General features: G+C 49.6%; 2 protein-coding genes across 5 annotated transcripts in view; one reads left to right on the forward strand and one right to left on the reverse strand.

Moving 5' to 3' along the window:
- Positions 1-6686, forward strand: part of wdr91 (WD repeat domain 91) — a 42868-nt gene extending 36182 nt beyond the window's left edge. For both annotated transcript variants that reach the window (XM_046305228.1, XM_046305230.1), the window contains one exon: positions 6027-6686. In XM_046305228.1, the coding sequence (XP_046161184.1) occupies positions 6027-6194 (168 nt within the window). In that variant the 3' untranslated portion in view covers positions 6195-6686. The remainder of the gene's footprint in view (positions 1-6026) is intronic.
- On the reverse strand, positions 1354-11103 carry lg16h18orf54 (linkage group 16 C18orf54 homolog). Of its 3 annotated transcripts, XM_046305247.1 has the most exons (8): positions 10835-11103; positions 10334-10632; positions 9268-10155; positions 8966-9125; positions 8583-8658; positions 8181-8432; positions 8014-8060; positions 7433-7886 (listed from the first exon to the last, which is right to left on the reverse strand). In XM_046305247.1, the coding sequence occupies exons 2-8, from the start codon at positions 10617-10619 to the stop codon at positions 7799-7801; spliced, it is 1797 nt and encodes a 598-aa protein (XP_046161203.1). In that variant the 5' UTR covers positions 10620-10632; positions 10835-11103; the 3' UTR covers positions 7433-7798. The 3 variants fall into 3 exon arrangements, 1 of the variants encoding a protein (XP_046161203.1); XR_006832452.1 differs by lacking the exons at positions 7433-7886; positions 8014-8060; positions 8181-8432 and adding an exon at positions 1354-1450 and having other exon boundaries at positions 8498-8658; XR_006832451.1 differs by lacking the exons at positions 7433-7886; positions 8014-8060; positions 8181-8432 and adding an exon at positions 3785-3913 and having other exon boundaries at positions 8498-8658.
- Positions 11104-11555: the final 452 nt, after the last annotated feature.

The following is an 11555-nucleotide window of genomic DNA, read 5'->3' on the forward strand; positions in this document are numbered from 1 at the left end:
TGTCTGGGAGCAGCGTATTGATGTCCTGTACTCGGGCTCCTGTGTAGCACAACGTTTTTGCTCCAGAGACTGAGGCATTTCTCACCATTGAACGGCCGGGGAAGGAGAAGTCCGCCCATTCCTGCCCCTCACACCTTTCATGGGCCCATGAGATGAAGGATAGCATAGGCTGGCAGCGCCCCGTCAGGTCCAGACCTCCCACAGTGGACAGAGCCCCGTCAGGTCCAGACCTCCCACAGTAGACAGAGCCCCGTCAGGTCCAGACCTCCCACAGTAGACAGAGCCCCGTCAGGTCCAGACCTCCCACAGTAGACAGAGCCCCGTCAGGTCCAGACCTCCCACAGTAGTCAGAGCCCCGTCAGATCCAGACCTCCCACAGTAGTCAGAGCCCCGTCAGGTCCAGACCTCCCACAGTAGACAGAGCCCCGTCAGGTCCTGACCTCCCACAGTAGACAGAGCCCCGTCAGGTCCTGACCTCCCACAGTAGACAGAGCCCCGTCAGGTCCAGACCTCCCACAGTAGACAGAGCCCCGTCAGGTCCAGACCTCCCACAGTAGACAGAGCCCCGTCAGGTCCAGACCTCCCACAGTAGTCAGAGCCCCGTCAGATCCAGACCTCCCACAGTAGTCAGAGCCCCGTCAGGTCCAGACCTCCCACAGTAGACAGAGCCCCGTCAGGTCCTGACCTCCCACAGTAGACAGAGCCCCGTCAGGTCCAGACCTCCCACAGTAGACAGAGCCCCGTCAGGTCCAGACCTCCCACAGTAGTCAGAGCCCCGTCAGATCCAGACCTCCCACAGTAGTCAGAGACCCGTCAGGTCCAGACCTCCCACAGTAGAGAGAGCCCCGTCAGGTCCTGACCTCCCACAGTAGACAGAGCCCCGTCAGGTCCAGACCTCCCACAGTAGACAGAGCCCCGTCAGGTCCAGACCTCCCACAGTAGACAGAGCCCCGTCAGCTCCAGACCTCCCACAGTAGACAGAGCCCCGTCAGGTCCAGACCTCCCACAGTAGACAGAGCCCCGTCAGATCCAGACCTCCCACAGCAGGCAGCGCCCCGTCAGGTCCTGACCTCCAACAGTAGACAGAGCCCCGTCAGGTCCTGACCTCCCACAGTAGTCAGAGCCCCGTCAGGTCCTGACCTCCCACAGTAGACAGAGCCCTGTCAGGTCCAGACCTCCCACAGTAGACAGAGCCCCGTCAGGTCCTGACCTCCCACAGTAGACAGAGCCCCGTCAGGTCCAGACCTCCCACAGCAGACAGAGCCCCGTCAGATCCAGACCTCCCACAGTAGACAGAGCCCCGTCAGATCCAGACCTCCCACAGCAGGCAGCGCCCCGTCAGGTCCTGACCTCCAACAGTAGACAGAGCCCCGTCAGGTCCTGACCTCCCACAGTAGTCAGAGCCCCGTCAGGTCCAGACCTCCCACAGTAGACAGAGCCCCGTCAGGTCCTGACCTCCCACAGTAGACAGCGCCCCGTCAGGTCCAGACCTCCCACAGTAGACAGAGCCCCGTCAGGTCCTGACCTCCCACAGTAGACAGAGCCCCGTCAGGTCCTGACCTCCCACAGTAGACAGAGCCCCGTCAGGTCCTGACCTCCCACAGCAGGCAGAGCCCCGTCAGGTCCTGACCTCCAACAGCAGGCAGAGCCCCGTCAGGTCCTGACCTCCCACAGTAGACAGCGCCCCGTCAGGTCCAGACCTCCCACAGTAGACAGAGCCCCGTCAGGTCCAGACCTCCCACAGTAGACAGAGCCCCGTCAGGTCCAGACCTCCCACAGTAGACAGAGCCCCGTCAGGTCCTGACCTCCCACAGCAGGCAGAGCCCCGTCAGGTCCTGACCTCCAACAGTAGACAGAGCCCCGTCAGGTCCTGACCTCCCACAGTAGACAGCGCCCCGTCAGGTCCAGACCTCCCACAGTAGACAGAGCCCCGTCAGGTCCTGACCTCCCACAGTAGACAGAGCCCCGTCAGGTCCTGACCTCCCACAGTAGACAGAGCCCCGTCAGGTCCAGACCTCCCACAGTAGACAGAGCCCCGTCAGGTCCAGACCTCCCACAGTAGACAGAGCCCCGTCAGGTCCAGACCTCCCACAGTAGACAGAGCCCCGTCAGGTCCAGACCTCCCACAGTAGACAGAGCCCTGTCAGGTCCAGACCTCCCACAGTAGACAGAGCCCCGTCAGGTCCAGACCTCCCACAGTAGACAGAGCCCCGTCAGGTCCTGACCTCCCACAGTAGACAGAGCCCCGTCAGGTCCAGACCTCCCACAGTAGGCAGAGCCCCGTCAGGTCCAGACCTCCCACAGTAGGCAGAGCCCCGTCAGGTCCTGACCTCCCACAGTAGACAGAGCCCCGTCAGGTCCAGACCTCCCACAGTAGACAGAGCCCCGTCAGATCCAGACCTCCCCTGACCTGACCCCACAGTAGACAGAGCCCTGTCAGGTCCAGACCTCCCACAGTAGACAGAGCCCCGTCAGGTCCTGACCTCCCACAGTAGACAGAGCCCCGTCAGGTCCAGACCTCCCACAGCAGACAGAGCCCCGTCAGATCCAGACCTCCCACAGTAGACAGAGCCCCGTCAGGTCCTGACCTCCCACAGTAGACAGCGCCCCGTCAGGTCCAGACCTCCCACAGTAGACAGAGCCCCGTCAGGTCCTGACCTCCCACAGTAGACAGAGCCCCGTCAGGTCCTGACCTCCCACAGCAGGCAGAGCCCCGTCAGGTCCTGACCTCCAACAGTAGACAGAGCCCCGTCAGGTCCTGACCTCCCACAGTAGACAGCGCCCCGTCAGGTCCAGACCTCCCACAGTAGACAGAGCCCCGTCAGGTCCAGACCTCCCACAGTAGACAGAGCCCCGTCAGGTCCAGACCTCCCACAGTAGACAGAGCCCCGTCAGGTCCAGACCTCCCACAGCAGGCAGAGCCCCGTCAGGTCCTGACCTCCAACAGTAGACAGAGCCCCGTCAGGTCCTGACCTCCCACAGTAGACAGCGCCCCGTCAGGTCCAGACCTCCCACAGTAGACAGAGCCCCGTCAGGTCCTGACCTCCCACAGTAGACAGAGCCCCGTCAGGTCCAGACCTCCCACAGTAGACAGAGCCCCGTCAGGTCCAGACCTCCCACAGTAGACAGAGCCCCGTCAGGTCCAGACCTCCCACAGTAGACAGAGCCCCGTCAGGTCCAGACCTCCCACAGTAGACAGAGCCCCGTCAGGTCCAGACCTCCCACAGTAGACAGAGCCCCGTCAGGTCCAGACCTCCCACAGTAGACAGAGCCCCGTCAGATCCAGACCTCCCACAGTAGACAGAGCCCCGTCAGATCCAGACCTCCCACAGTAGACAGAGCCCCGTCAGATCCAGACCTCCCACAGCAGACAGAGCCCCGTCAGATCCAGACCTCCCACAGTAGACAGAGCCCCGTCAGGTCCAGACCTCCCACAGTAGACAGAGCCCCGTCAGATCCAGACCTCCCACAGCAGACAGAGCCCCGTCAGGTCCAGACCTCCCACAGTAGACAGAGCCCCGTCAGGTCCAGACCTCCCACAGTAGACAGAGCCCCGTCAGGTCCAGACCTCCCACAGTAGACAGAGCCCCGTCAGGTCCAGACCTCCCACAGTAGACAGAGCCCTGTCGGGTCCAGACCTCCCACAGTAGACAGAGCCCCGTCGGGTCCAGACCTCCCACAGTAGACAGAGCCCCGTCGGGTCCAGACCTCCCACAGTAGACAGAGCCCCGTCAGGTCCAGACCTCCCACAGTAGACAGAGCCCCGTCAGGTCCAGACCTCCCACAGTAGACAGAGCCCCGTCAGATCCAGACCTCCCACAGTAGACAGAGCCCCGTCAGGTCCAGACCTCCCACAGTAGACAGAGCCCCGTCAGGTCCAGACCTCCCACAGTAGACAGAGCCCCGTCAGGTCCTGACCTCCCACAGTAGACAGAGCCCCGTCAGATCCAGAGAGAGGGAAAGGAGCCGAACTCGACGACGAAGCCGCTGCTAGAGTCAGCTCAGCAGTGAAGGCGCATGTAGATCCCAAGCTAACAGGCGAGCCAAAAACAAGCAAATATCGGTGCAGTACAACTCATCCTCGTCACGGATTGGCTATTTGCAGCAGACGACCACACCGGGGCTCCTATCAGCTAACAAGAACGAGAGGCTCCAGTGGGCATCACCAACACTGGACCATTGAGGAGAGGAAAAAACATGGCCTGGTCCGACAAATCCCAGTTCCTGTTGTGTGTTGCTGATGGCAGAGTCAGGATTTGGCATCCATGGCCTCATCCTGACTGGTGTCAACAGTACAGGCTGATGGCGGTGGTGTGATGGTGTGGGGAATGTTTTCCTTGCATGCATTCGGTCCCTTGATACCAAATTGAGCAACGTTTCCATTCCCCAAAGAATGCAAGCTGTTCTGGAGGCAAATGTGTGGTCCGACCTGGTACTAGATGGGTGTACCTAATAAATATTTCTACTATGAGTTTGGAATAATAATATGAAATAGTTTTTTAAAATTACCATAATGCTCTTTTAGTGTAAGGGCTGTTTGAAAAGAGTTTTGGTAAAAAGGGTCCTAGCAAATTTCTTGCTTTGAGAAATTTCTCTTTGCTAAGAAGCATTGTAATTAACAGTAAGGTACTTAATTGTTACCTAGAAATGATTTGATATTGAGATTTTTTTTAAACAGCTAGGCGAGATTTTATAAATGATTTACTTGAGTGAGATGTTATTCCTTAACATCCAATGACCTTATATGTTATGTTTAGAGGGAGACTGGCACGGACAAGCCAAAACAGCCATCAAAACGTCAGTCGATTCTCAATGTACGATATGATTATAGAAACATAAAACCTTTTCACTTCCATATCACATCAAAATAATTTCACAAATGCAAAAAAATATATATATAAACTTACTGTATGTACAGTTTTAACCAGGTTTATTTTTCTGTTACAACATTTTTCTGATGTCTGCTGCAGGCGTTCGGAGCATATGCTAGATCAGTGGTATCCAATTTTCGAGCCTTGGGTCGCAGAGCTTCATGGGAGTTTTGAGTATCACTCGGTAGGAAGTCAGCAACTCGATTCGCTTAGTTTGGAGGGCTGAAAAGGCACTACTACGCCTCATTCAAAGTTGAATTAGGACAACACTCCCACTTACATACAGCTCGCAGGATCGCTCACAATGGAGGCTAAGTGGAAGGCTATTGTGTGTGTGTGTGTGTGTGTGTGTGTGTGTGTGTGTGTGTGTGTGTGTGTGTGTGTGTGTGTGTGTGTGTGTGTGTGTGTGTGTGTGTGTGTGTGTGTGTGTGTGTCTGTGTCTGTGTCTGTGTCTGTGTCTGTGTGTCTGTGTGTGTGGCTGTTCACCCATCACTAATACGAAAATATCCTGCATTGAGAATGAAACCTATTATTTGTCGACTACCACATGAATTTAACACCACGAGTAATGGAACGGAACATCAGCTGCTCCTGAGGCTGTGACCCGTTTTATGTATATATATATATATATATATATATATATATATATTATAGTCTCTGCTGAGAAGTGAACAGATCTCATTAAGACTGGATGTCATGCAGGAGATGTGTTTTAGTGACGGGCCAGTGGAGCCTCTCCCACTCACACAATAAGCAGAATATCTGTGTGTAGTAAGTATAGCACCAACACAACATGTACAAAAGTCATTTTAGCAGAACACTCTTATCCAGAGCGACTTAGTCCATCTTAAAGCTGGAATACAGAGTGGTGAAACGGCCATGTTTTTGAAACAACAAGCTTGTTTTCCCTCTGACATCATCACTGAGTCTTTGACCTTAGAGGCTCCTCCTCCTTTCAGGAACAAAACAATAACAAATGTTCCCGGGTTTACCATGGGGATTCCATCTTAAAGACGTAGTCATAGTAAATGCATTTTTCCTCGATTTTAAAAGTAGCTATTGACAAGTGTGAGTACGAACAAGGCAAGGGAGTTGTTTTTTTTGTTGCTGTTGCCCTGACTAAGTGTGTGTGTGTGTGTCTCTTGTCTTCACCAGCTAAACAGCTCCAGTGATAGTGGCCTGGAGAAGGTTCTACCGTTGGGGGGCCACAAGGCCCCTGTGGTCACAGTGGACTGGTGCTCTGCCATGGACTGTGGCACCTGCCTCACCGCATCCATGGACGGAAAGATCAAACTCAGCACTTTACTGGCGCAGAAATCCTGATTGGTCGAAATTTAAAGGCCTCGAGGGAAAGGTTCCTCATTGGAGGGAAGCATTTTAATGCAGCATCACACTATTGAAGCCGATGTGTTCTACAGTAGCGTTCGCCTTAAATAATTGTAATACTTTGTATTGACCTAAGGCAGCCAACAACATATCATGGATGAAACAGGGCTTTGGAAAATCATAATAGGATATTAACAATTAGAATAAAATCCAACTCATTCCTTACCGGCACGTGGTGTTCAGTCAATGTGAGAGACCATGTTATATTTGATGTAGTAGAGAAGTTGTGGCTTTAAAATCTGAACTGGTTGTTGTGAGAATTTGAAACTTTTGAGAGGCCAATGCATCTGTCCCGAGGCCGACACCATGCAGAAGTGGAACCTTCTCTTGCTTTTCTCCGTACCACAACTCCTGATCAAGGGCTGTTTGTTTAATCATGTATGTGTGTATAATCGCTTGTGGATTGTGACAATAAATAATTTGTAGATAGTCCTGGATCAGTGTGTTTTCTCCTGTCGTTATGGATCTTTTTAGTGTCGGGGGATAAAAAAATCAACTGGATTCTAAATACAACAACCAATGGAATACGAGTTATACCTCACTAGACCCAAATATGGGCAATAGATCTCAGAACATTGGAATCATCCAAACTTACAGCATTATGGAAGCCAACGCAGAGAAGTTAGCTACATACGTAGCTGGGGTGAGTAATGACGTGTCAGAGTATCCCGGTGTGATCTTCTACATGCATTTCCTCTCACATTATTAGGCTGACCACTGGAGAAGTCTGAACAGACTCACCTCAGAGTAGGAGTGCTGATCTGGGATCAGCTGGGACCTGATGTTTTGTGGGTACTGGCCCAGATCTTTTTACTTTAATGAGTTACCTGGACACACAAGTCTGGTAAACACACTGCATAACAAATCATGTTCCGCTCGCCATGAAACTAGTCTTTAGAATTAACTTCACTCGATGCAAATTAAATGATGGTCCTTCTGTAGCTCAGTTGGTAGAGCATGGCGCTTGTAACGCCAGGGTAGTGGGTTCGATTCCCGGGACCACCCATACGTAGAATGTATGCACACATGACTAAGTCGCTTTGGATAAAAGCGTCTGCTAAATGGCATATATTATTATTATTATATATATATTCATCAGACAAATCGGTTTCCGACCGTTGTGGATTCTCTAAAAGTCACTATATAAAAACAGACAACTAAACAAGCATGTTGTTGTGAACGTTCATTTTATTAAAAACAGGTTTCTGTGAGATCTTACTGCCTTTATAAGGCGTTACTGAATTCACAAGATGTTATGTGCACTTGAGATATAAAATATAAACTGTTATATACACAATACAAACATTAGGCTATTAAGAGTAGTTAAATGTCAGACTATTATTGTGCTGTTGGAATAATAAATAAATAATAATGTTTGAATAATCAAGACACTGAAATTACCCCTGTCATTGAGATTTCACTGGTTTGGCCCCTCCATGTTCAGTGTCCAAATCAAGACCGAGACATTCTGCTTTGCAGACCATCTTCACGTAACCAACACACCGATGCAAGTCCTCTTTTAGGAAGATATGGCCGGTCTTCTACGAGTATTTCCCTTCCTGTGATGTGGCCTTCCCGCCAGCTGAGTCTTCAACTAGACTCTTCAATCTCCCAAGGTGATGCAAGGCCCTGAAACAAATCAAGATCGTTATTTAATCGATTTTATGTGACAAGACTATCATGGGTCTTTTAAAATAAAATATAAATTTAGTCTACTGTCTTATTCCAAATGTATCTATTTGTGTAAGTATTGTACCTCTTTAATGATTGTCCACCGAGTGCAGTGTCATAGTCATCGGACCTCTGTAATTCAGACAATGGTGTCACTGCTCTGGTTCACATCAGTTATGTCAGGAAAAATAGATTCCTAACTAGAAACCAAATTAGTTGAAGTCTACACATCATTCATCTCATTCTCAGTACCATTATCATCTGTGGTTGTGTGCCGTCCTCCAACGTTGGTGTTGAACCATTCTCCGGGGTTACTTCCTTTTCTGTTCCATTCTCCGGGGTTACTTCCTTTTCTGTTCCATTCTCCGGGGTTACTTCCTTTTCATTCTCCAGACTGACTTGTTGCTCCACAGCTTGAAGGCTAAACAGCATTTGTTTGAGGGCCTCCACCGGACCAGGGTGTTTCCTGCTGCTGTAGCCCGACGAACATGAGCCTGAGGCAGCCTGCACAAGCACAACATGTAAGATGGGGGGGAGTTAGGATTCAAGTTCATGGCTCTGAGGTACAACATATCCATCTCTCAAATCAGAATTCTTAGTTAAAACTTTACATGGACTAAGGAATCATCTCAGCAAGGAGCATTTTGTACAGACCTCGTCTTTCCTGTCTCTCAAAATCTCTGTGGTAATCAGTGTGTCTTCTGCTCCCTCTACAGGTACTGGAGATTTACTGCAGAGGGAGAGAAGCAGATAATTTAGCAAAACCTTCTGTGAAATTATAGCTCAATAATAGTTGAGTTTTCTAAAAGTACATTAAAAAAAAACATATCCTACTTAAGTTGGTAGAGCATGGCGCTTGTAACGCCAGGGTAGTGGGTTCGATCCCCGGGACCACCCATACGTAGAATGTATGCACACATGACTGTAAGTCGCTTTGGATAAAAGCGTCTGCTAAATGGCATATATATTATTATTATTATTATATATTATTATTCGTTTTGTATTCGTACGTGTCACCACTTTTGACTAGCACTCACAATGTGATGGCAGGGTTGTCCCAAGAGCGATCAGCCTCTAGGACATCCTCTGAGCCACCAGGGCTGTGTCCCGTGTCCTTCTGCAGCTGGCTGGTCAGGCCTAGTGAAGGTGAGTTAAGGACCTTCTCTGCTTTCAAGATCAAACTCTCAATCTTATCACCTGTGAAGAAACACAGTGGCTCTTATGCAACTTTTACAATACACGTGAAAATACCAGTGTAACTGTAAACTGAGGACTAAGTCTGGACAAATGAATACAAACCCTGGGTGTTGTTTAGACACGCAGAATGTTTAATTTTTACCTCTGAAGAGCTCGTCGAAATCAGTGCTCCGTTCTCCCTCTGCAGCTAAAGCTAGCCGCTCTGCAAACCGTAGTCTAAACTCCCTCAGTGTCCTGTGATCAGCCTCTCCTCTGAGAAGTTGTTGCCTGTCATCATCAGAACCAGAGACATCCTCAAGATGTCCGCCGTTACTATCCTGCTGTCCTTCCTGTAGCTCCTCATAGGAAGCCTCCAGCTCGCCCAGCCAGGAGGGAGGTCTAGGGGAGGGAGGCACGGTCTGGGTCGGGCCCCAGCCCCTATGCTGTGTCTTCTTACGAGACTCTGAGAAGTCTATATTAGTGGTGGGAATGTCTTTGGGAACATTGTCACACTCCTGGAGCCAGGCGGGGTACTTCAGGTCAGGAACGCTGGTGACCCCAGAGAAATCCATCTCTGACTTTTGGCTGGTCAGCCAGCGAGGGTAATCGTGGTGGGAGGAGAAAGGACCAGGGGAGTCTGTGGTCTGGTGGTAGAGACCATGCTGGGGCCGTAGGCTCCCCTTCACTCTGGGGCCTGGGAAGGGATCTTTCTTTTGGGTTTCCTCTGCTTGAGTTCTAGCTCTGGACTGGTACAGCTTGTGAGGAGTGTTGTGAGGGGCAGAGTAGTGCAGGCAGCGTTTAATATGAGAGCTGCTGTTAGGCCTAGGCCTCCTAGAGGACCAGGAGTTAGAGTAGGAGCTCTGCCCCGGGGGGTAGTCCCCAGACTGGGTGAGGAAGGCAGAGGTGCGAGTCACGGGTAGGGAGCCATCACAGGGGAGCACCAACAGATCGTCGGTGGTCAGGCTGATGCAGTCTGAGGTTCCACGGTGACCAGAACCCACGGGAAGATTCAGGAAGTCCAGCTCCCGGTCTGTTAGTCTCTCTCTAAGAACTGGGAACCATGGACAAGACTATTATATGATATACAATCAAAGTGGTTAATTATTGTACATTAATTAAGATCCAAGTACCACTTGATAAAAGTATTATGTTTTATCACCATATTCAAACAGCTTGGACAAATAAAAGTGAAGCATTTCATAATCGATGACAAAAACCTAAATCTTTACCATCTTTATTCCTGAACTCGGTTCTGGGCAGAGCAGAACTTATCAGGTTTTTCTGGAGCTGCAGACTCCCGGAAGAAGTTTCAGAAGTGTGCAGGCTTCTGTCAAAGTCTGCAATGTAGGCTTCCAGGGCCTCAGTAGCCGATTCATAGTCCCGGTCCCGGTATCTGATGCCGGTGAGAGACGGATCGTTGTCCCTTAAGGTGCCTCTCAGGTGTCCGGAGCTAGCCAACAAGGAGGTGATGGTTGACTCCGGAGAAAAGATAAGGTCATCTTGTCCGGAAGTCATTCTGTCAAACAAACTAACATGTTGTAAAGTTAGAAGCTGAATCAAATAAATAAATAAAAACAACATGCCAAAAAAAGTTTGTACTCGCTGACTGTAAAACAAAAAAAACGTTTAACGTCATCTTTTTGTTGTTTTGTCGTACTCTTGTCGGTTTTACCTGCTTGTAAACGATTAAGTAAATCATTTAAACATTAGGAAACGTGTTATAAACTTACCGGTAACGCCTTTATAGTTGATTCGTAGATAACAAGCTCCAACACAGTCTGTCACTAGTTACCAGTCATAGACCCCGCTCATTTCTCACATTTCTCATCTTAAAATGTGATTTTTAAACCTAAACATAAAGCTAAACCACACTGCTAACGTTAAGCCTAACATTAAATAAGTATTAAACAAATATATATATATTTTTTGAAACGATATATCCACTAGTGGAAACCCTCCCCAGCACAGCGGCTAATGTGTTGGCCAACAGGAAATATTCCATGCGTTTTTCACGTCACAGCGGCTCGACGCACCGAGGTATAAAACAAGACTGTCTGCAGGTCTTCCACTGTGACGAGTTGTTCATTCACATCGTTATGCATAGAAGAGAGCCAACCTCTTCCCCGTCACTGTTCAATCTCAAATGGCATCCATGTTCAAAATTACAGCGGTACAGTTTGGAATATATTGCAGTGAATTGTCAATATATTTTGATTTAATGGTTGATCATTATTACGTTATTTCAAATCAAACTTTATTAAGTCACGTGCGCCGAATACAACAGTGAAATGCTTACTTTACAAGCCCCTAATTTACATTTACATTTAAGTCATTTAGCAGACGCTCTTATCCAGAGCGACTTACAAATTGGTGCATTCACCTAATCAACGATGCAGTTAAAAAAATACAAGAATAAGAAATAAAATTAACAAGTAGTTAAAAAGCAACAGT

The sequence above is a fragment of the Oncorhynchus gorbuscha genome, linkage group LG16, assembly GCF_021184085.1.
Source record: "Oncorhynchus gorbuscha isolate QuinsamMale2020 ecotype Even-year linkage group LG16, OgorEven_v1.0, whole genome shotgun sequence".
NCBI lineage: Eukaryota > Metazoa > Chordata > Actinopteri > Salmoniformes > Salmonidae > Oncorhynchus > Oncorhynchus gorbuscha.